This window comes from Neltuma alba, unplaced genomic scaffold (genome assembly GCF_004799145.2).
Source record: "Neltuma alba isolate B1F8T4 unplaced genomic scaffold, ASM479914v2 tig00013032_pilon, whole genome shotgun sequence".
Classification (NCBI taxonomy): domain Eukaryota; kingdom Viridiplantae; phylum Streptophyta; class Magnoliopsida; order Fabales; family Fabaceae; genus Neltuma; species Neltuma alba.
Window position 1 is genome coordinate 5,019 of NW_021637379.1, and position 23,717 is coordinate 28,735.

A 23,717-nucleotide genomic window follows, 5' to 3' on the forward strand; every position below is an offset into this window, starting at 1 on the left:
TTTAAGTGGAACCTAATTGCAATTCTCCCTTTATTTATTCGTGCTTACATGAATCGTTCATACACGCCTCAAAAAGACAAAAGCTGACAATAATTAAATTATTATATTTTTCAATTCTTTGGGGTCTTAGATTCAGTCGCATATGAGTCATGACCAGCTCCAATGTTCAAATCTATACGTTTTCGGAGCCCACATGCTGCATGATTTGGTAATACGCAGTAAATACAGTTTTTATTTTTGAAAACAAATGGACAAATACGCACAGTACTACACCAAATTAAATGTGGAGAACGCAACATATCTTCTGTGAATCATGCTCTCTCTCTCTCTCCCTCTCTGAAGGCAGAAGCTAGTTAATAAGATTGTGTTGATCAGGATAAATATAATATCTCAATTTTATTTGTGCATTATATTTACCTTATAGTGCATGATTAATAGGAGTGGTTTTTAATATAAATAACTAAAAAAAGACATTTTTTTGAATATCAATACACATACTTTTAGAAATTATTAAATCAACTGGTTTTTTTTAAGCCATGTATGAATTAATTAATTAGCTAGTTTTTACATTTATGATAAGAGGAAATAACATGCATGTTTTAACAAGTTATCCAAACACTCCCTGCAATCCCTTTCATTAAGCCGTATTAATTACTGCTATCGTGTTAAAGAAACAAGTTAAATAAATTAAAAATAATAAGTTTGGATTACTAGTGACTGAGTATTATAATGTGGAGTCATTATTTATACGCAATCAGAGGTTATGTCAACTTTTAAACCTCGGAGGGTTGAGGTTGATTCACGACTGATTCCGCTGCGAAGGACGGGGCCAAATAGGAAGGAACAAAAATGGACGATAATTGCTACTTTTCCGATTCTAATTATAAGACCCAATTGACTTATTTGAGTAGATTAAAGAAGCAAGTTAAGTTGGTTATTTATAATAAATAAGTGTTGTTATTCCTAAAATATCTTTGCTAATTAAGTATATTGGCTAAAACTACCATTATTAGAAGGATTGTCTTGGAAAAAAAATGCATAAATATAAGAGAGAAAATGGATTGGGTCTTATAATAAAGACCGGAGGAGTAGTAATTAAGGGAGCTGAAATTATTTCACTTTGTTCTGTTCTCCCATTTCGATGTATGAATATTTCTATATTACTCCCTCGTACCTGCCAAATCCATCTTTAGAAGCCGACATTATCACTTGAGTTTAATTTTACGGGCTGGCCAGATGAGTTCATGACAGTGGGGAGCCAGCCACATCAAGGAAGCCTCACAATGCACAACTATGTTGTGACCCTTGAAAAAGAAAGCATTAGGCATAAAATAATCGCCTCAACGGCCATCCGTTGTTTCTTTTAATAATTAAATCACTATTCGTCGTCTTCTTCTGGAATTGTTCAAATCAGTCCAAAGGCAACATAACCTCCTCTGATCCTTTCAATTAATCATACCAAGTCATCACATATAATCTCCTTAATTAATCTAACCACATGCTGAAATCAAATCTCTTATACATAAATATTTACATATATATATATATATATATATATTGCTTGCTGACGTCGACAGATAACCAGAGGCGGCCTCTGTCAGACCCTGTCTTTTAACCAGATTCACACTTGCACCGTAAAAATGGAAAACGGCGGCACTAAATATTTTTAAAAAGGAGACAAAATTTAAGTAAAACACTAGAAATTTTCTTCGTAGAAAGTTTCCCTCTGTTCATTCACTCCGACCAAATCCAAGGCCACTTCATCACGTGCCTTGGCTCTCTATAAATACCCTTCCGCCATACAGAATCTGTCGCACCATCACATCTGAGAATTTCATACAGTTCCTGACATCTGAAACACTTTCATTAAAATCTGTTCTGCAAGACACAATCCCTTTGTGCCGAACCATGAAGCGACAAACGAGGACGTTCATCCCATGTCTGCTGATATTAGCAACAATCATGTTACAATACTCAACGTCAACCAAAGCTGATCATGAAGTTGGTAATTAATGATCATGCATATATATATATACACACACACCATTAAATCTCCCTCTGATCTTCCCAATTCTTGGGTTAAGCTCCAATTACGTCGTCCATGCATATATGCATGCCTGGATAATGTTTGTAATAAGAGTTTATGTAAATGATGGAACAGAGTTCAGTTACATAGAAGGGAGCGCGAAGGGGCCATCACGATGGGGAGATTTGAAACCAGAATGGGCAGCCTGTAAGCACGGAACAATTCAGTCTCCTATTGATTTGTTGAGTCGCAGAGTGAAAGTGGTGTCCGCCGGCTCAGAGGGCCTCAACAAGGCCTATAAGCCTGCCGCTGCTTCAATCCTCAACAGGGGCCATGATGTAACGGTAAACACATTCATCACAAATCCAAACTCTATTTATTACACTCACTTTAATTTTCTCAAACACACACACACACACATATACCTACGCGCACGCATTGCATGGAAACCTATACACGAGCATCTAATAATTATATTGCTATTCGGGAAATTGCAGGTGAATTGGGAGGCTGATGCCGGTTCAATAGCAATCAATGGGACCCATTTCTTTCTCCAAGGAGCCCATTGGCACTGGCCTTCCGAACACCTCATCAACGGCAAGAGGTAGGCTCCCCTTCTCTCTCTCTCTCTCTCTCTCTCTCTCTCTCATATGTTCTTAATTCAACCTAATAATTACCTAACTTCTGTTTTGCTTTTTAACTGATTAATTTCCAATGTGGATTTTCCAATGATTAGGTTTGACTTGGAGCTGCACATGGTTCATCAGTTCACACAGCCAGATGGCACAAACAAGACCGCTGTGGTTACTGTTCTCTACAAGCTTGGTCGTCCCGATCCTTTTCTATCCAAGGTATATAATATACATGAGTACCAATATAACGTGTCAATATGTCAGTATATATGTATATCTTACGATCGTGTTGAAATGCAAATGAATATTGTAGTTGGAAGAATACATAAAGGCGATCGGAGAAGAAGGAGAAGAGAAATCCTTGGGGGTGATTGATCCGTCAGAGATAGAAGTGGGCCGAGACCACTTGTACTACAGATACATTGGATCACTCACCGCCCCTCCTTGCACTGAAGGTGTCATTTGGACTATTTCTAACAAGGTATTTCTATTCATATCCTATCAATTGTTCCCATTTATTTCAATGCATATATTATCCTTCTCTTCATCATATATTGCTATCGATCGTCTCTTAGTCTCACCACTTGAAATTGCTTGTCTCCCCATGATCAGATCGGGACTTTTTCGAGAGAGCAACTAAATTTACTCGTCAATTCAGTCCAATATGTAAGTATATACACATATGCTACGTATTGCATTAAGTTACTGACTAGTAGTTATTTGACACTATAACAATCATGTACTGATTACGTCCTGCGTGTGTTCTGTGACAGTACGCGAAGAGGAACGCAAGGCCATTGCAGCCTCTTAACAATCGAGAAGTACAATTTTATGTCCCCGGCTACAAATATTAATAAATCTCATTATTGATTTCCCGTATTCCTTACATTGTTCTTGTACTTGTACTATACATTCATGTATTTTCCGCTTTCAAAGCAATAAGTGCTGTAAAACCCTTTGTTGCGAAGCACATTACTGATTCTTTATTAATATTTCCGGGTGTAAGTTTATTATTGTGTTTCATTATTATTTTTTTTATGAATAATACAAAATTCCCTTCATATTATTTTTCCCCATTTACATTTATCCGTATTTTATATATTAAAAATCAAGCCTCCCCCATTATAGATGAAGAACGCCGAGTTAACAAGCGTCTAACCTTTCTGCAGCGAGTCCTTTGTTTGGATGAGCCGTGATACACAAGTAATTAGCCTGGGTGTATTTTTTTTTTAAAATTAAAAGCAAAACAATTCCCTACATGCATACTAACAAATAAAAAAATATATTATACAGTCCACAAGTGAATTAGAAAATTAATCATTTCCTACGCTTTGGTAAATTTCTGCACCTATTTTTTCTCACGCTCAATCTTGCACATCCAGATAAAAAAAGCTGTGAATTACTCTTTTTAAATGGTACTAACGCAACCAAGACATTGAATTTTGCAGCAATTAATAAGGAGCAATACTAACATTCAGAAACACTAAAAGTAAAATATATAAAGCCCTTTAAGTGATTTCAGTGATTGTGGAAAGCGCATCCAGAGCCCTTTTTCGTTGTATGGGCTTCCGTTTGAATAAGGATCGGAGTCCAATTATGATACGCAATCAATGCTCATACACCCACCAAAACAACCCTCGGCTATGCATACAGATTCCAAACTACAACAAGGGAGGATTGCAATGCCACGAGCCAAGTCGGGTGGCGTAACAAGTGAGGATGTGGGGTGTGGCGTTGGTCGTTATAATTTGCATTGTCTCCAAAATCTTCTGTATACCATGCTCCTTCGCATCGTTTTTAAAAGCCTTGCTAAACTAACAGGGTTAGATATAACCGAAAAAGCTAATCCCTTAAACATGACAAATTAATATTCAAATCTTCACTACGATATTTACGTGCAACCAAAACAAAAGCCTCGTTGACTATTGTCATTAACAAACTTCATTGAAAAGATGTTCTGATTTTTTATGACAAATAAAATAAAAGGTGACATTTTTAATGAAGCTGGGAACGTTGCTTGGTGTATAAAGGATAACTCATAGCAAAGGAAAATGCAGTATTCTCATGCACATGTTTAATGGAGCGTTCATATTCTTTTCGTCTGCAACATGTGAAGTGCAACACTGCAACCAATCTCCATTAGTCTTTTAGTTTGAAGTATTTGGTAGGGTAACGGGAAGGAAGGGCCCACTTTAAACGAGTGAATTTCTCTTGCTTGACCAAGCTTGGATGTGTATGTTTGTTGTGAACTTAGCTTTTGAGAGGGTGAAGGAGAATATGCCGGCCAAAAATTAAGTTGACAGAAAGGCGCAGCCTTCACCAACAAGGAAGGAGAGGTTGCTCTTCTATTTGGATCCCTCTCCCTCTCTCTCGTCTTTGCCTTGTCGGAGGTGGTTGGTTATTTGCAGTGAAGGGCTTGCTTGGAGCCTCGAACCATCATCAGAGACTGTGCAGAGACACTGATGCGGGCGACCGTTTTGAAATTCTGGGGAGACGTTAGGACACAGTGATCGAGGCCAACTGTGGGAGCCATGACTTCCGAGAGAGCATTGAGTCTTGTTGTCGCACATGCATCGCTTTTTTGACCGCGTCGCTCCATGGTGGGCCCCCCACCTTGACTGTTTCACTCCTCCTCTCATTTTTTCTCGGCTCAGGGAGGGTCTTCTCTCCACTTTCCAGTACTGATTCATTAGCCCCCTGACTTTTATAAGTAACAACTGTTATCTCTCTCTTATTTTTAAATATAAATAACATTTACAAATTATTTTAAATTTTTGTAGTAAATTTTTTATTTTGTTCCTATTAATTATTTATTTTAATATTTAATATATTTATTGTCTCATTTTTCAGACCATTATCTCTCTCTATCACACGTTCTCTCTCTTTTATAATTCTTTTTATTATAATAATAATTTTTTTTTAATACTTTCTTCCCCTTATAGATAAGGATATTTTGAAAAAAAAATTTCTAATTTTTATTTATTTATTATTTTTAACTAATTTTTTTTTATCTCTGTCTGGAGTCCTATATTGTCTATACTAAGCGACCGAGGGCGTAGTGTATATGGCCAGGCCTGACCCGTTTCAATGTACGAATCACCCTTGGGATAATATTATTACCATGATCATTAGGGAATAAAATATTCGCCCCATTATATTAAGTTCATGCGCGGTCCCCAAACTCGTCCCCACTGTTCTCGCCCCTCTTACTCTCTTCGTCAACATATCTATAGGGTTTCTACTCAAATACACACTCACACACACACATATATATATATAAGGATTAATAGCTCAGGATTGCTCCTATTTTTATTTTAGTCATTCAAATTTCAAATTATAAATTTTAGCCCCTCATGACCCAAAATTGTGTAAGTTTTTATTACATTATAGGAATCATATGTTTTAAATGGAATGAAACCTGAGAAATAAAAAATTATAATTTTAAATTTAAAGGATCAAAATTAAGGGATCAAACTGTGTATTGATCTTCTATTTAAAATTAAACCAAAAAAACCTTTTTAGAATGTATGTTTTACCGAGAGTTAGGGGCATGCACAGGAACATGATTGTCGATAAGAAGTTTCGCTATTTATAAATGATCAACAATACAACTTATAGAGATCATACAATGCGCAGGTCCCGTGCAGCTTCAATTTGTACTGTCTTAATTTTTCTTACACAATGTTTGGTTCAATTTAGGCGATTTTATCAGGGGCAACAAAAATTATGGTTTTTTTTCTTTGTTTTCCCCGCTTCTGAAGACGCTTCCTCCCTCTCTGTTTTTTTTTTAAGAAAAGAAGCCCAATAAAAGATGGGAACGCAATATTTCATCATCTTTCCAAACCCTTTCAACCAAACACGCCATTTACAAGTTCAATCACCCTGTATAGCTAGTAGCAAAATGGACCCTGCTCATCAGCGTAAAGCTTTGACATGCGGCTTAATAAAAAAAATAAACACGGCATCTTAGAAATTTTCAACTTTTATATACATGAATTTCTTAATATTTTAAATATTTTATTGATTTATTCTTTCTTTTTTTGTGAACATTTTATTACTTCCTTCGATATCATCTATTGTCTTCAACTTTTAAAATGACGAACAAGTAGAAATAATTTTTGAGAAAAGTAACCAGAAGAGACTAATGGCTTATTTGATTTGGTTGTTAGATCCTGTTTGCACAGGTTTGTTTTCTGTTATCGTCGTTAGTTATGAAACAGGTATTCGACAGATTGGGCGGACGCCAAGGAACCAACAAACAACCAATGGGCACACCTCACGTTCGATCGCTTTCCACCTATTTTTTTCACCTGACGTTTGTTCTTCTTAGGAGGATACCAGGGCGAAATCGGAATTTCAAAGGGAGACGTTTACATTTAGTGTCAAACAATATTTTAAATAAGAATGTCTCTAATAAAAAAATACATATACATAGGAAAAAAATAGACAAAACAAAAAATTATTCATGCATTCCCTTATTGTTCTGACCAAAATGGAATTAATACATAAATATTAATTCTAGGTCGGGATTTTCACAAGTTTGAATTTTCTAGGATTTTTAAAAAAATAACATGTCAGAAAAATGATTTAATAAGGAGAAGAAAGTAAGTGAATACTACATGTACTTTTATCTTTTTTATGTCATTTTTTTCCCAAAAAAAAATCGTCGACATTCCTATGGTAATAAATTCTCTGTTGAATGCTAGTTAATTCAGAGTTTAGTGGTTACAGGGTAAATGCAATATTTTGCCATTCAAAGCACCATTATTGTAGATTTAGTTTTAATTAGCAGAGATTCGTCTTATATTACAAATGAAAGGCCAGCCGAAACTGTTAGGGAGAGGATCATCAATTCAAGAATAAAGAATAAGGAATAGTGGTTTTATTTGACGGGGGACGGTGAAACCCTCGCTCTCATGAAATGACTGTTCGCCCATCCCGTATATATCTTTGCCATTAGCACTACGCAATCACTTGATTACTTCATTATTCATTTATTTGTGCTTACATGAACGGTTCATACACACCTCAAAAAGACAAGAGCTTGCGATAATTAAATTATTATATTTTTCACCTTTTTTGGGTCTTATTAGATCAGGTCGCACATGACCAGCTCCAATGTTCATATTTATAACTTTTCAGACCCCACATACTGCATGATTTGGTAATACGCAGTAATTAAAAAAAATAAAACTGCCAAATACGCACAGTAGCACACCATACTTCCCATTACCCCAAAAAAAAAAACGTGGTCAAATTAGATGGGGAGAGCACGAGACATCTTCAATCAATAATGTACTCTTTCTCTAGGGTAGAAGCTAGTTAAAAAGGTTGTGTTGATGATAAATATAATATTTCAATTTCACTTGTGAATTATATTTATATTCCATTGTACGATTAATAGGAAGAGTTTTTAATATAAATAACTAGAAAAGAGATATTTTATTAAAATCAAAATACATTAAATCAACTGGTTTTTTAAGCCATGTGTGAATTGATTAGCTAGTTTTTTATATCTATGATAAGAGGAAATAACATGTTTTAACAGGTTATCCAAATAGTCCCTCCAATCCCTGTTACTAAGCCAGATTAATTATTGTTATCATGTTAAAGAAACTAGTTAAATAAAAAGAACAAGTCTGGATAACTAATGACTGAGTATTAGTATAATAATAATGTGGAGTCATTATTTATACGCAATCAGATATTATGTCAACTTTAATTTTAAACCTCGGAGTGTTGTCGGTTGCTTATTGACGACTGATTCCGCTGCGAACGAAGGGGCCAAATACGAAGGAACAAAAATAGACTTTGTAACGTAACTCAACAAAGCGCCCATAATTACTTCACTACTTCGATGTGTGAATATTTCTATTGCTCTCTGGTACCTTCCTGATCCATCTTTAAAAGCCGACGTCACCCCTGAGTTTAATTTTAGGGAGAATTATAATAATATCCAAAAAAAATTAATTACTAAAAAATCCTAATAACAGTTTAAGCAGCTTATAATGATAAGTTTTGAAATAAAAAATAACAATTTATAGGACTTGTTTTATAATTATTTTTTTCTTAAAATCTTATTATAATTCTTTCTTAATTTTATGGGCTGACCATATGAGTTCATGGCGGGGAACAAGCCACACCAAGGAAGCCTCACATTGCTCAACTATGTTGTGACCCACCAATAGGAGTTGGCTTTAGCGGAATGGGTTAGTCCCTCACAACGTGGAGAACTAAAGTTCAAATCCCCGTTGAAAAAGATACTCACATTTAGTATCCGACAGTGCCTCGAATAGGATTGTCTCTACTAAAAAGATGACTATACTTTAACAAAAAAAACTAGGTTGTGACCCTGCACCAGAAAAAAAAAACACACACACACACTCTATGTTGTGACCGTTGCGAGAAAAAAGTATTAGGTATAAATTGATCTCCTCAGTACTGTTCGTCGTTTTCTTCTGGAATTTTTCAAATTAGTCCAAAGGCACATAGCCTCCTCCTTCCAGTTAATCATACCAAGTCATCATATATAGTCTCCTAATTAATCTAACCACATGGCCCAAATCAATTAACTTATATATATACTCCTCCGGTCCTTATTATAAGACCCAATTTGACTTTTTATTTGGTCCTAATTATAAGACCCAATCCATTTTGTCTCTTATATTTATGCATTTTTTTCCAAGATAATCCTTCTAATAATGATAGTTTTAGCCAATATACTTAATTAGCAAGGATATTTTAGGAATGACAACACTTATTTATTATAAATAACCAACTTAACTCACTTCCTTAATCTCCTCAAATAAGTCAATTGGGTCTTATAATTAGGACCGGAAGAGTATATATATATATATATGTATGTATGTATATTGCTTGCTGACGTCGATCGATAACCAGAATGAGCACAAGACAGCCTCTGTCAGACCCTTTCTTTTAACCAGATTCACACTTGCACCGTAAAAATGGAAAACGGCGGCACTAAATATTTTTAAAAAGGAGACAAAGTTTAACTAAAACACTAGAAATTTTCTTCGTAGAAAGTTTCCCTCTGTTCATTCACCCCGACCAAATCCAAGGCCACTTCATCACGTGCCTTGGCTCTCTATAAATACCCTTCCGCCATACAAAATCTGTCTCACCATCACATCTGAGAATTTCATACAGTTCCTGACATCTGAAACATTCCTTTCAAATCTGTTCTGCAAGACACAATCCCTTTTTGCCGAAGCATGAAGCGACAAACGAGGACGTTCATCCCATGTCTGCTGATGTTAGCAACAATCTTGTTACAATACTCAGCGTCAACCAAAGTTGATCATGAAGTTGGTAATTAATGATCATGAACATATACATACACACACCATTAAATCTCCCTCTGATCTTCCCAATTCTTGGGTTAAGCTCCAATTACGTCGTCCATGCATATATGCATGCCTGGATAATGTTTGTAACAAGAGTTTATGTAAATGATGGAACAGAGTTCAGTTACATAGAAGGGAGCGCGAAGGGGCCATCACGATGGGGAGATCTGAAACCAGAATGGGCAACCTGTAAGCACGGAACAATTCAGTCTCCTATTGATCTGTTGAGTCGCAGAGTGAAAGTGGTGTCCGCCGGCTCAGAGGGCCTCAACAAGGCCTATAAGCCTGCCGCTGCCTCAATCCTCAACAGGGGCCATGATGTAACGGTAAACACATTCATCACAAATCCAAACTCTATTTATTACACTCACTTTAATTTTCTCAAACACAAACACACATATATATTGCTACGCGCACGCATTGTATTTGCATTGCATGGAAACCTATACACGAGCATCTAATAATTATATTGCTATTCGGGAAATTGCAGGTGAATTGGGAGGCTGATGCTGGTTCAATAACAATCAACGGGACCCATTTCCTTCTCCAAGGAGCCCATTGGCACTGGCCTTCCGAACACCTTATCAATGGCAAGAGGTATAGATTCCCCCCCCCCCCCATATATTCCTAACTCAGCCTAATTACCTAACTTATGTTTTTTTTAACTGATTAATTTTCAATGTGGATTTTCCAATGATTAGGTTTGACTTGGAGCTGCACATGGTTCATCAGTTCACACAGCCAGATGGCACAAACAAGACCGCTGTGGTTACTGTTCTCTACAAGCTTGGTCGTCCCGATCCTTTTCTATCCAAGGTATATAATATACATGAGTACCAATATAACGTGTCAATATGTCAGTATATATGTATATCTCACGATCGTGTTGAAATGCAAATGAATATTGTAGTTGGAAGAATACATAAAGGCGATCGGAGAAGAAGGAGAAGAGAAATCCTTGGGGGTGATTGATCCGTCAGAGATAGAAGTGGGTCGAGACCACTTGTACTACAGATACATTGGATCACTCACCGCCCCTCCTTGCACTGAAGGTGTCATTTGGACTATTTCTAACAAGGTATTTCTATTTATATCCTATCAATTATTCCCATCTATTCCTATGTATTATCCTTCTCTTCATCATATATTGCTATCGATAGTCTCTTAGTCTCACCACTTGAAATTACTTATCTCCTCAGATCAGGACTTTTTCGAGAAAGCAACTAAATTTACTCGTCAATTCAGTCCAATATGTAAGTATATATACATATGCTACGTATTGCATTAAGTTACTGACTAGCAGTCATTTGACACTTTAAAAATCATGCACTGATTATGTCCTGCGGGTGTTCTGTGACAGTACGCGAAGAGGAACGCAAGGCCATTGCAGCCTCTTAACAATCGAGAAGTACAATTTTACGTCCCAAGCTACAGATATTAATAAATCTCATTATTGATTTCCCGTATTCCTTACATTGTTCTTGTACTTGTACTATACATTCATGTCTTTTCCGCTTTCAAAGCAATAAGTGCCGTAAAACCCTTTGTTTCGAAGCACATTACTGATTCTTTATTAATATTTCCGGGTGTAAGTTTATTATTGTGTTTCATTATTATTTTTTTAGTGAATAATACAAAATCCCTTTCATATTATTTTTTTCGATTTACATTTATCAGCATTTGATATTAAAAATCAAGCCTCCCCCGTTATAGATGTAAAACGCCGAGTTAACAAGCGGCTAACCTTTCTGCGGCGATGCCTTTGTTTGGATGAGCCGTGATATACAAGTAATTAGCCTGGGTGTAGGTTTTTTTTTTTAATTAAAAGAAAAACAATTCCTTACATGCATACTAACAAATAAAAAAATACTATACAGTTCACAAATAAATTAGAAAATTAATCATTTCCTACGCTTTGGTAAATTTCTGCATCTGTTTTTTCTCACTAGTTTTCTTCAATTTTTTCTCACCCTCAATCCTGCACATCCAGATAAAAAAAAAAACTGTCAATTACTCTTCTTAAATGGTACTAACTCAACCAAGTCATTAAATTTGCAGCAATTAATAAGTAGTAATACTAACATTTAGAAACACTAAAAGTAAAATATATAAAGCCATTAATTGATTTCATTGATTGCGAAAAGCATATCCAGAGCTGTTTTCCGTTGTATGGGCTTCTGTTTGAATAAGGATGGGAGTCCAATTACCATGTGCAATCAATGCTCCCCCGTCCACCAAAACCACTCTCGCCTTTGCATATGGATTCCAAACTACAACAGGAGAGGAATGCAGTGCCACGAGCCAAGTTGGGTGGTGTAACAAGTGAGGATGGGGGGTGTGGCGTTGGTCCTTATAATTTTTATTGTCTCCCAAATCTTCTGTATGTCATGCTCCTTCGCATCTTTTTTAAAAGCCTTGCTAAACCAACAGGGTTAGATATAATAAGAGAAGCCAATCCCTCCAACATGATAAATTAATATTCGAATCTCCACTAAGATATTTATGTGCAACAAAAAAAAAACTCGTCTATTATCCTGAGATTAACAAACTTCATTGTGAAGATGTTCTGATTTATTATGACAAATAAAATAAAAGGTAGCAAAAACTTTTTTTAAAAAATTCTGATTTATTTAGACAAATTTAACTTTCGGGTTTTCAAGACAACCGAAAATACAATTTTAAACATTTTTTCTTATTCAAAACAAACAAACAAAAATACTGTCTTGACATACTCTGCGTATCAGGGAAAACAGAACAAGTTTACTCCCCTCTGCCTATAATTTTCTCAAAAAAAGAGAGAGAGAGAGAAACTCCCGATCGCCCGGTCAACAGGCTTTCAAAACCGAAGAGGAGAATTAATGAAATTCATAACCAGCAAGACCAACGAAGAGGAGATTCTCCAACAATTTTTTGCTAAAATAATCGTTCACAGGCCAAATTCAGTGCCCAAGTCATGAGAAATGGCGCGCAAGTCCCTTATTTTGTCCACATTGATGGGTTAAGCAACATTGAGTTTTGCCGGATCAATTTTAATGTGACTTATCTCGAGATTCATGCAAACACGCGATCAACTCTAGTTAAATTGACAGATTTTATCTTTGAAGAGCAAATTAAAAAGAGAGCGAAATTATGATAAGTTGCACTTACGTAACTTGATCAAGGAATTTAAGTTAGTGAGCGGAGCATCAGTCCAACTACTCTTAAGAACTAAATCATGGCTTTGTCATCACTAGCACAAGAACATTAACTAAGCCACTTATTTTTATGTTATTCCGGGCTCACAGTAAACATAACAGCCCTAAACTATTTGAAATGAGCAACCAGATCGTGATGTAATCACTGCAGCACGTCTTCAACGTTGGATGAACATGATGAAGCAGGTCCACCTTGCGTCAGTCTGGTGTTGTAGGATTTACATTTTAGACACTTATGCGCCAAAACGTGAAAGCTCACCTCTGATGTTTCCCCACAATCATTGCACAGAATCCAGACCTAGCCATACCCATCAGAAATTTCAGAATGTTAGGTGATAACACCGTTGCAACTAAACAGAGGCGCAAAAAAATACGAATGCTTACCATCTTATTTTGATATATATCTGGCATAGGTGTTGATGCAACCTGAATAAGTTGAAACGTTCAGAAAGTATATGGCTCTTTCCAGAAAAACTGTAAGCATATACATATCAGGATATATAATTCTGACAACATTATAGGTACCTCATGATCCAGTCTCTCCCACACGCGCGACATGTCACAAAAAGATTTTGAGCAAACAGGACAAGAATACCTGCCAAGAATTTTTGTCAGGATGAAGCAACAGTGCTTAAACATATATACAACTACCACTGTATTCTATATATCATTTCGGTTGCAGAACTCACTGGAAATGCCGCGCCATTTCTTTCACACATTCCAGATGGATAGAGTGACAACATCGCAATACAGTAATGTCTTTTGTGGTGTCAAAAAGAAACTGCACGTTGGAAAAACGGGTGACCAAATGATTGGTGTTAATGTACCATACAGGATAAAGGAATATATCCATCCAAGATATCGGGGCCCTGCCCTTCTAGGTTCTAATTTTACCTCAAAGCAAACAGGACAATTCTGATGCATGGCTTTTTCCACACAACGGTGTGAGTCCTTTAACAGTGTTGAATAGCAACATCCTATGGACAAATAAAGATCATGATAACGCACTTAACAGTCATTTTGACTATGAATATGAATATCGAAAAGAAACAAAAAGGGCTCATCTCTCCAAGGGAAGTAATTTCGAGACGTATTCAGACACTGACCACATTTGTTGCAGTGGAAAAAATTCTCCTCGCCCCCAATTCTGTGCATATAAATAGAATGTCAAGTAAACAACTGATTAATTGGAGATGAAACTTTAGGCAAGAAACCGTGGAAAGTAAAGAATCAGGGCTTGGCATTGCTTGGACCTGCAGATGCCACATTCATCGCAATGGTACTGATTCTTTGATACCTAGAGTAAACAAATAATACTTCAGTTATTATTAAAGGTCTTGAAAGGAGACCCAGGATTTCAGAAATAAAATGAGGCAAGAAACTAACATCGTCATCAAAAAACTTGCACTTGGAGCAGAAGTAGTTCCCCATGCAAACACCGCACTGAATGCACATCTGTTGAACCTGCAAAGTGAAAAAATATGTCGTGAAAGAGGGTTAATGAATTTATACCAACAGTCTCTGAGATGATGTATCTTTCAGATAGACTCTTACATCTTGCTCGGTGCTACACAAGGAGCAGATAACCTGAAAATAATGGCACAAACACTATTTCCAGTCAGTGCTTCTTTCTCGAGGTTCAAAGATTAGGGATAATTAATTAAAAGTGGTAGGAAAGTAAAAAGGGGGAAAAAACGAGCTAGCATTACTTTTATTTTCGTCCTCTATCTTTTAAAAAAAAAATCCCAGCATTTAATATTCTTAAAAATAGTTAATGTTATTAACCTTGCCAATAGGGTCAGATTAGCTGAACAGAATATATCCAAGTTAAAACCTCATCAATTGCGTTTCTGTATTTCCAAATTGAACTCCTTAGCGACCATTAACAAAGATCATGATTCATGCATTGAAGATTAAAGCGCATGCGGCATACAGCACGGACCCAAAATGGAAAGCTCAAAGTCTTCGCTTCAACTTTTCTATCACGGCCGTACAAATATTAGGAGTATATTTATTATTGGAACCAGTTTCAATGCTTTGATGATTGGCACCCTAAACTCAGATTTGAAACAGATTTAAAATTTTTAATTAATTATTTTTAAATTAAAAAAATTATTTTTTGAAAAAAAGATAGTTAATAAATTACCATTCCATACATATTAACATAATTATTTTAAATAAATACAACAAAAAAATCAAATCTGGAGCATTCAAAGAAGATATGAACGACCCAAATCTATAAGCAAAATTTATTATTTCATCTAATACATGGAGTATATGGAGCATTAATAGCAGAAAAAAAGAATAATATAAGATGCGAAGCTTAGAGCTGCGTACTCTCTTTAAATCGTGACGAGGAAGGTCATGGCGCTCAACAGGGTCCAGTTCAATCGAATTCTGTTGAAAAAGCGGAGGAAGCGTATATTCGAACATTCATCGAGGAAAACAAGAGTTATAATTAGTTTCAGGAAATATAAAATCAACATTAGATAGCGATAGTTCAACAACATCATATACAAAAGCAAATAATTCGAGAGCTGGGATGGAACCTTAGATTCATTATGGCAATGTCTGCAATCGAATATTTCATTGCAACAGGGTGCTATTATCTTGCATCTCCTTCTATAGTGCGAACACCTTCAAATTCCAACGCCGGTGGAACCTTAATTAGTTTTTACCAGCGATTTTCTCGAAAAGGAATCAGAACTCTTCAATGCATGGGAAAAGTTGTAAATAAGGGAGGGGGAAAAAAAGATACCCGTGACGGCCACGTCCTATGTCAGAAAGAGAGCCGTCATCTAGTTGAGAAATCCCCCGGGCTGACTTCTGCGGCTCCACGATGCACTCCATCATCCCAGACTCTGCTCTTGCTTTCCGCTGAATCCCTTAAAAATGAATCATGAGTAAGATTAGACGGACGAAGACAACACGACACTGATGAGAATGGAAGAAAATAAAAAGAAAAGGGATGGACCCTAAACCGGAAGTGAAAGGACAATTCAGACGGAAATGAGAGTTGCGGGGGAGGCTGAAGGCAGAGTTGACAGGCGCCAAGGGAGGTGTCTCTCCAGAGGGGAGAGAGGGGAGAAGGGAAGGAAAATGCTGGTTGCGGGAAAATATCATAGGCGGGAGGTAGTGAAATACCGAAAGAGCCCCTACGTTCCTTTCTAGCCCCCCACTTTCCTTCCTTGCAAGTGAGGACGAGACACGCTAGCGCTTTAGCCGGCCAACTTAATCATTAATGTCAAATACATCAATTATTAAACATGACTTGCTATCATTAAACGCTCGCTTACGAAGCGTGACGATGCCAGAACGAAACAATGACCACTCACGTCCTTTTTAATTTTTGAATTGGAGCACTTGCGGTATTTTGCCTGCGCAAGCTTAATTTAAAATCAGTGAAGGCCCAAACTTCGTATCATGATAGTTCCTCTAATACCTATTCCTTTTAATTTTAAAAAACACAAATCAACACGAGGAAATCTTTATAGCTTAATGTTGAGAAAATTATATATATTTTTTATAATATTCTTAATATTATTGAGATGTGTTTTTATTTGTTTAAGTATTTGTTTGATAATGCTGTTCAAAAGTATTCGTTTGATAATGCTCTTAGATGTTTTAAATTTCGGAATTGCGAATTCTCTGACTCTTGAATACAACATGGAAAGATCTTTGAAGAGGATTGTTATCTTGTGAGCAATAATATTTATTAAAATCATGCCATTCAAATCTCCAACAATAACAAGCTAAATTTAAAATTGAAATGTACTTAAAACTTACGAGCATCTATTATCAAGACTGGTAAATGGTTCATGCTTTTTCAAATACAGTATATAATTAACTATTGAGAGTATTTTGTAATTTACAAAAACTAAAAGCCACGAATTTGGGTTGAATACGGCAAAAGTACGCTACATGTAGATGCCCGGGAACCTTGTTTTACTCCTTAAATTTTTAACACGCCGCCATACAGATCGACAAAACACATGTAAATAGCATGTTTAAAAAAAATGACCATGTGAGTCAACCAAAAAAAAAAAATCAATAATGAAGTTTGGAAGGAAGGAAAATGGCCATATAAATGGAATCAATTGAGAAATGCATGAATGATTGGCCACATCAAGAAAGATCTTCAGTAGCACTCGTATCAGGCCAACTACTGTTCATTTATTTTTAAAAATCACAGATAACTAGTTTTTAAGTTATGTAATTTACATGGCTGTATATTAAATTTTTATATGAATTTTACACCTATACATTGAGCCTCATGTGATGATTATATTGATTTTTATTTTCTAAATTAAATTACATCTATTAATTAATTAATTTTCTAACTTTTACTAACATGTTCATGTTCACAATTCATTGTAAGGAAAACCTTTATCATTTACTTCCAGAACTCTTTTAGGGGAAATTATGCTCTGCTGCTGATAAGTTACTGTCTTTGTGTGTTTAAAAAAAAAAAAAAAGGAGGCAAGAGACAATTTTATTGTGAATAATACAAAAAAGTCCCCAAACCCTAAAAGCAAAAAGGATTAGAATAAAGGGCGGTGTTGCTGTTAACAAGACGTTAATGAGGCGGGGAGCAATAATTGATGAAAGAAAAGACGGGTCCAGCACAAGAAGTGGATAATGAGAAAAGAAACCAAAAAGTCGGTGGACGGCGGTACATCAAGGGGAGATGTTGTGGGCCCAGCTGGGGACGTGGCAGATGATGGGAGCATGAGGATCAGGAAAACCTTTTCCAGATTCGCCGTACAGTTTTTGTTGCCAGTCTGGATCACAGCACTGCCAATAATAGTTTGACACGTGCACATTCACATGCACTCCTCTCTCCTCTTTCCGTCTTCGATTTCCCCTCTGTCGCTCTCCCTGCGTTCTTCCTCGGACAATTGTGAGGTCTCAAACAAGCGCAGGGATCTTGAGTCCAAAAAAAAAAAAAACAAGCGCAGGGATCAAACTTGCTGAATTACAGATTTTTAATTTCGTTTTGCCCCCAAATATCATCCTCATTTAGTTCTTTTTTAAGCCCTCACAATTTCACCTTCTTCTTGAGCCTTTCCTATTAGCCGATGGCGAGCCTCGGGCAGACGATTTTCACACAAAAAATTAAACTAAAATAAAAAACGATTATAAAATGGATTCAAAATGAGACCGACCAGCAATTTTATACATCTTTTTCCTAAATTATTTCGCATTTACAATGCGTTTTGTGCTTTTTTCTTTGTTTATGCGCGTCTAATTTATCGCTGCTGTTCTGGAAAATCTGGCACCCACAAATAAAATATCATCGTTGTGTTACTTCTAGATTTAAGTACCATGTGATTGATTTGTGCAAACGAAATCTTTGCACCTGGCTGCAAATCAGTGAAAATGAAAAATTTTAGCGAAGCCTGGTCCAATACCAAAAGGAAAAGGATGGGAGACGACGTCGCTCCATGGCATTGGTGAGCCCACCTAGTAGGCTTTCAGGGTCCAGTAATAAAGGCCGATCAGCCCATACGAACGTGCGGAATCATTGCATAATCGTGGAAGAGCATTACACTTAAACTAGGCCCGTTATTTTGTTTTGAAAAGGCCCATAATCCATCTTGATTTTGGATCCTTGTAGCAATGTCGTCCATTATTATTGCTCTGAGTATGTTTGCTTAAAAACTAAGAAATTATTGAAGATGACGTGGATTCGGTGGCATCGAATTATGAAACCATAATTATGTTTTTTTTATGAGTGATTTTGAGAAAAAAGAAGGAAGAAGAGGAGAAAGATGTGAGGTGCATGTGAGGAGGTAGGATCAGCCAGACCAGAGAGCATGGGCGTGAAATAGGAAGGGGCCACCGTGATAGTCACACAGCGCTCCTATATTTTTCAACAACAAAATTAGTATGAATTAAAGGCAAGAGATACGAACACAGCAATACAATCACGCACAATTAGCCCCTATCTTTTTCGCTATTTTCTTATTCGTGCGGACCTAACCCACATGCTCTCTCTCCTTTCAGTCCCTACTCCAGACGAAAGCGAGTTTGGTAACGCCATCGATATGTTTATCTGTGGTTCTCAACAACTCCTTTATCATAATAATCTTCTCCTATTGCCCCTCAAACGCTTGCCTTTTTTAATTCCCCATTTTTTGTCCTCTATTCTGATTGATTCACCTAATTCTTAATTTATCCCCCATTCCTTCATCTGTTGCCCTGCATACCAATGCCGTCACTCAACGCTGCACCTATATGAGGAGGTTAGGCCGGTTTGGAGTGTTTGGCAGTAGTTGTCTTCCTGGTCACAGGCCATGGATGCATCATTCTGGCTCCACGATAATGAAGTGGCCTCAGTGGTCACTGTAAAACAACTATTCTCACACATGAGGAGTTGGAGTTAGGAGTTCTGTTTTTTTGTTGTAAAGGTCTGAAATCAGGAGGGGGAGGCGTGCGTAGCGGGAGGTGGCAGTTGGGAGAGAGTTATCATAATAATTAAGGGATTCAAGACAAACATACGCTTCAGTTATGGTACTGGCAGGGAATCTGAGGTATTTGGATGATGTGGGTGAAATCCAATAGCTAAAAAGCAAAGGTGGACCCGAGCAAGCACCAGCACAAGAGACAGGACAGCAAGGCTCGTCCAAATCATAAAAGCGAAAGAGGTCTTTGATTAGTTGGGGTGCTGTAATTCAGAGTTGTTTCACGTGCTCTCTGTTCCTTAGCCCTCTCAAGTCTCAGCCGCTCATCGTTTATCCTCACCAATAATGACACAAACTCCCTCTGAAGCCATCCACCGTGCCCATGGATCAGGCTTCCGAGAGGAGCCGACGAGCACGAAGCGACGATCAGCAGGCTGAGGATTTCAGATTTATGTGTCTATTTTGTTTACCTGATCAAATGGATATTTTAATCCAATGAAATTGTTTCTAATTACAGTAAAGGGCCTCGTCTTTTTATGAGATTTTAGAAAGTGAACGCGGGCGATGCCATTAATTCTATTATGGGGTCTGTGATTGTTATTTTACCTCATCATTATAAGCACGGAAATGTTCCCACCAGTTTTGGCTTTCTTCCCCTGCCTTCTTTAATATGGCTATCAGACAGGGCTCAATATCTAAAGGTGGTGATGTTTTATTGTACTAACTACTGAGCACTCAAGTCTCACCCTCTTTCTCTGAAGTCCCCACTATCGGAATCCAATTTGTCATATTTGTTGGTAGAATATTTAAGGTTGGAGCATGGCAACTGGACATATATGTTGTTGTTTAACGGATTTGAAGATTGATGCATTGCGCTGTGTCATTTAATTAAGATGTTTTTGTTCTAGCATCTTCGCAGTTTTTGCTAACAACTGCGAAGATGCTAGAACATGCTCTCATGAAACTGCCCCACACTCCACCCACCCTGTCAGCTTCGGGACTCATCATTCTCCTCTGCATTTTTTTTCTTGCCTGTCCCCATTTTATTCTTAGAAATCCCTTTATTACTCGTGGTTCCTTTAAACCCTCATTTTGACCCCACTAGAGTGTTTTGTTCCTCTATCCTTTTCCTTTTCAGGCGTTGTGGGCTCATTCTCAATTTTTAACGACACCCTCCTTTAACCCTTCTAATTTCACTCTTTTATTGACCCGGTTCCCACTTCCCACCCATATTTAGGTCCTGCGTTAGAAATTTCTTGTAAATATGCATGTTATATTTATATCTATAAGCTATCCTAAACAGACTCTTGTCCCCATTTGAAGAAAAACATTTACAATTTTTAAACGAGGCGTTCTGTCACATACATCAAACTTCTTTTTCTTTGGACCTGTAGCGGAAATTCTGGTCCCCATTTGAAGAACAACGTTTACTCTCAAATTCTTAATTCTATTACAAATATCAAACTTCTTTTTGTTAGGATTTTGAGATTCATACGCTGGTTTCCGAATGCTTAACGAGAAATCATAAGTTATATTTCCCCTATAAAAATTACAAGTCTAGTTTGAGGAATTAATAAATTCAGTTTCTTTCTTTCCCAAAACGAAGAGAAGATTTGAGAAGGGGGTGAAAAGGAGGTGATATCATACACGCAGACCTGCGTTACAGTACATCATCAGTGCTGCACAATAAGAGAGAACCAAATCCTTCCCCGTCATCACGATTCAATCAAGATCAACGCCCACCAATTCAACGCATAATTTAAAAAGAAGAAGATGAACAAAGATACACAAGTTTCAGATACAAAGGGAATAAAAACCACCCCCCTCTAATCAGATATTCGAACTCGTCCGCGAGTTTAGTAGTCTGTGGTGGGGAGCTGCTCGTGGCTGTGGGAGATGAACACAACCTCGTAGATGAGGCCAGCGAGGCCACCGCCGATAAGTGGCCCCACCCAGTAGACCCAGTGGTTGTCCCAGCTCCAGCTCACCAACGCTGGCCCGAATGAAACTGCCGGGTTCATGGATGCCCCATCGAAGGCCCCACCCGCCAGAATGTTCGCTCCCACGATGAAACCGATCGCGATGGGTGCGATTACTCCCAAGTTGCCCTTCTTCGGATCAACGGCGGTCGCGTACACTGTGTACACCAATCCGAATGTCATCACTATCTCGAACACCACCGCGTTCCATACTCCAACTCCAGCCGACAGTGCAAAAGCTGGTGTGCTCTGCCATGCAGCACAGCAAACCCAAACAAAACCGTTATTCTTGATCATATGAACTATAAAATTAAATTAAATAACGTGTAGTCCATCTCCTGTTAGTTACTATAACCGACCCTCACAAGACAAGTACTGATGGATGGTCTTACCAGTCCCCCGGTAACGAACTTGAGGAGCAAGCAAGCAATGGTCGAACCGAGAAGCTGAGCGATCCAGTAGACGATGCCACGCAACAAGGTGATGTTGCCTCCGATGAAGGCTCCGAAGGTGACAGCGGGGTTGACGTGGCCACCGGAGATGTTTGCACCAACGGAGACCGCAACGAACAGAGCGAAGGCGTGAGCGATGGAGGCGGAGATGAGCCCGGCAGGGGTGGTGGCGCCGTCGCTGGTGAGCTTGTTGAAGGCCATGCCGGCGCCTTCGCCGGCGAAGACGAAGATGAGGGTGGAGATAAACTCAGCCAACCCGGCCTTCAAGGTATCGGGATGAGTGGCCTCCTGGGGCCTACCGACGGCGATGTTTCGGATCGGCATGATACGGGGCGTGTTGAGAAATCGGACAGTTTGGGAATAGCAAGTGCTGGTTGCCACTTCTCAGCCGGGGGGGTTTGAGGGACGACTCTTTATATTGAGAGTGTCCAGGGTCAGAAAACAGGCGATAGCAGGTTCCGGTAAACCAAGAAACAGGAAATGGAAAACGAATTATAGTGTTGGGGAGATATTGTTATTTGGCGACAGGCTGGGAGCTGCTAAATTTGTAATACTGATGAGTATTAGTTGTAAGCTTGTGATTATTCGGGACTTTTTTTTTTTTTTTTGCCCTATTTCTTTGGGTGTGAGGGAATGCGGACTGGGAGTGAGTCCCCCAGTCGTTGCTGTTGATGCCGCGAAGCAATTCGGCGGAAGGCATCGAGAGGGCGACACGTGCCCAACATGGATAAGAGGCACGTAGTAGAGAGGGATTGAGGGCCGGGGTTGGAAGTTTTGTCCGGTTTTGGCAAATTGCTGGGGCCTGGAAACATCGAAAGAGGCGGGATCGCATGATCCCTTTGGGATGGATGGTGAATGGTGCGGAATGCAAGGACCAAATGGAATGCGTCCATTTAATATTTTTGTGCATCTTTCCATTCAATTTTCGTTCATGAACATTTCACAATAGGAAAAAAATGATATAAATAGAAGTTAGGATAAAAAATTTCAGAACAAAAAATGATGTTTAATCTAGTATTTTATAAATATTATCAGATGATTAAAATGTTTTAGTGTCAGATTTTAAAAAAAAAATATCAAACTTGTTATTGTTAGCATGTTTCTTATCATTGATTGTTCAACACTTGTCAAATAAATAATGTGTCATTGCTAATATATTTTTTATTATTTGTTATTCAATACTAGTTATTACCAATTCACAACTTGTTAGTAAGGTTTTTTGATATAAGGATATTTTTTGTATTTAACTATATTTTCAAAATACCATATTAGATATTATTTTCTCCTCTTAAATTATGCTTAAATTTAAATATTGCAATTCTCAGCTTGTTTTTATCTCATTTTCCCTTCACAGTAATCTGTTCTTATCTACTACCAATGAATCAATTTTCATTAAAATAAAGGGCATTAATGTTATTGAATAGACAGATACCTGAAATATGAGATCTTGTTTAATTTGTGAGTTATATATATTATTTTTCTTCAAACCAATTTATCCAAATTTATAAGATATTTTGAATAGATTTTTTTTACTACAATATTTTTAATAGATCATATCAATGAAATAATTTATATGAATTAGTTAAACAGTTTTTATATCAGTAATGGAAGAGTGTTTAAATTGCTTACAAAATACAATGTATAACGGGAAGTGTAAATGAGATGA

General features: G+C 37.4%; 4 protein-coding genes across 5 annotated transcripts; 2 read left to right on the top strand and 2 right to left on the bottom strand.

Moving 5' to 3' along the window:
- The first annotated feature begins 1,908 nt into the window (after positions 1–1,908).
- Positions 1,909–3,512, top strand: LOC114733803 (alpha carbonic anhydrase 7-like). Its single transcript, XM_028921303.1, has 7 exons — positions 1,909–2,005; positions 2,162–2,370; positions 2,524–2,630; positions 2,763–2,877; positions 2,972–3,139; positions 3,271–3,324; positions 3,432–3,512. The coding sequence occupies exons 1-7, from the start codon at positions 1,909–1,911 to the stop codon at positions 3,510–3,512; spliced, it is 831 nt and encodes a 276-aa protein (XP_028777136.1).
- Positions 3,513–9,890: 6,378 nt separating this feature from the next.
- Positions 9,891–11,463, top strand: LOC114733826 (alpha carbonic anhydrase 7-like). Its single transcript, XM_028921328.1, has 7 exons — positions 9,891–9,987; positions 10,140–10,348; positions 10,513–10,619; positions 10,724–10,838; positions 10,933–11,100; positions 11,222–11,275; positions 11,383–11,463. The coding sequence occupies exons 1-7, from the start codon at positions 9,891–9,893 to the stop codon at positions 11,461–11,463; spliced, it is 831 nt and encodes a 276-aa protein (XP_028777161.1).
- A 1,669-nt stretch (positions 11,464–13,132) lies between these two features.
- On the bottom strand, positions 13,133–16,303 carry LOC114733797 (E3 ubiquitin-protein ligase RZFP34-like). 2 transcript variants are annotated; one of them, XM_028921289.1, is made up of 13 exons: positions 16,191–16,303; positions 15,975–16,093; positions 15,766–15,853; positions 15,554–15,613; positions 14,771–14,803; positions 14,603–14,680; positions 14,470–14,513; positions 14,323–14,363; positions 14,111–14,193; positions 13,906–13,997; positions 13,742–13,811; positions 13,601–13,642; positions 13,133–13,514 (listed from the first exon to the last, which is right to left on the bottom strand). In XM_028921289.1, the coding sequence occupies exons 2-13, from the start codon at positions 16,067–16,069 to the stop codon at positions 13,359–13,361; spliced, it is 882 nt and encodes a 293-aa protein (XP_028777122.1). In that variant the 5' UTR covers positions 16,070–16,093; positions 16,191–16,303; the 3' UTR covers positions 13,133–13,358. The 2 variants fall into 2 exon arrangements, with proteins under 2 accessions (XP_028777122.1, XP_028777124.1); XM_028921291.1 differs by having other exon boundaries at positions 15,975–16,101; positions 16,191–16,302.
- Positions 16,304–21,232: 4,929 nt separating this feature from the next.
- Positions 21,233–22,453, bottom strand: LOC114733824 (aquaporin TIP1-1). The gene is made up of 2 exons (XM_028921326.1): positions 21,992–22,453; positions 21,233–21,848 (listed from the first exon to the last, which is right to left on the bottom strand). Exons 1-2 carry the CDS (start codon positions 22,373–22,375, stop codon positions 21,477–21,479), a joined length of 756 nt encoding a protein of 251 aa, XP_028777159.1. The 5' UTR covers positions 22,376–22,453; the 3' UTR covers positions 21,233–21,476.
- Between the last annotated feature and the right edge of the window lie 1,264 nt (positions 22,454–23,717).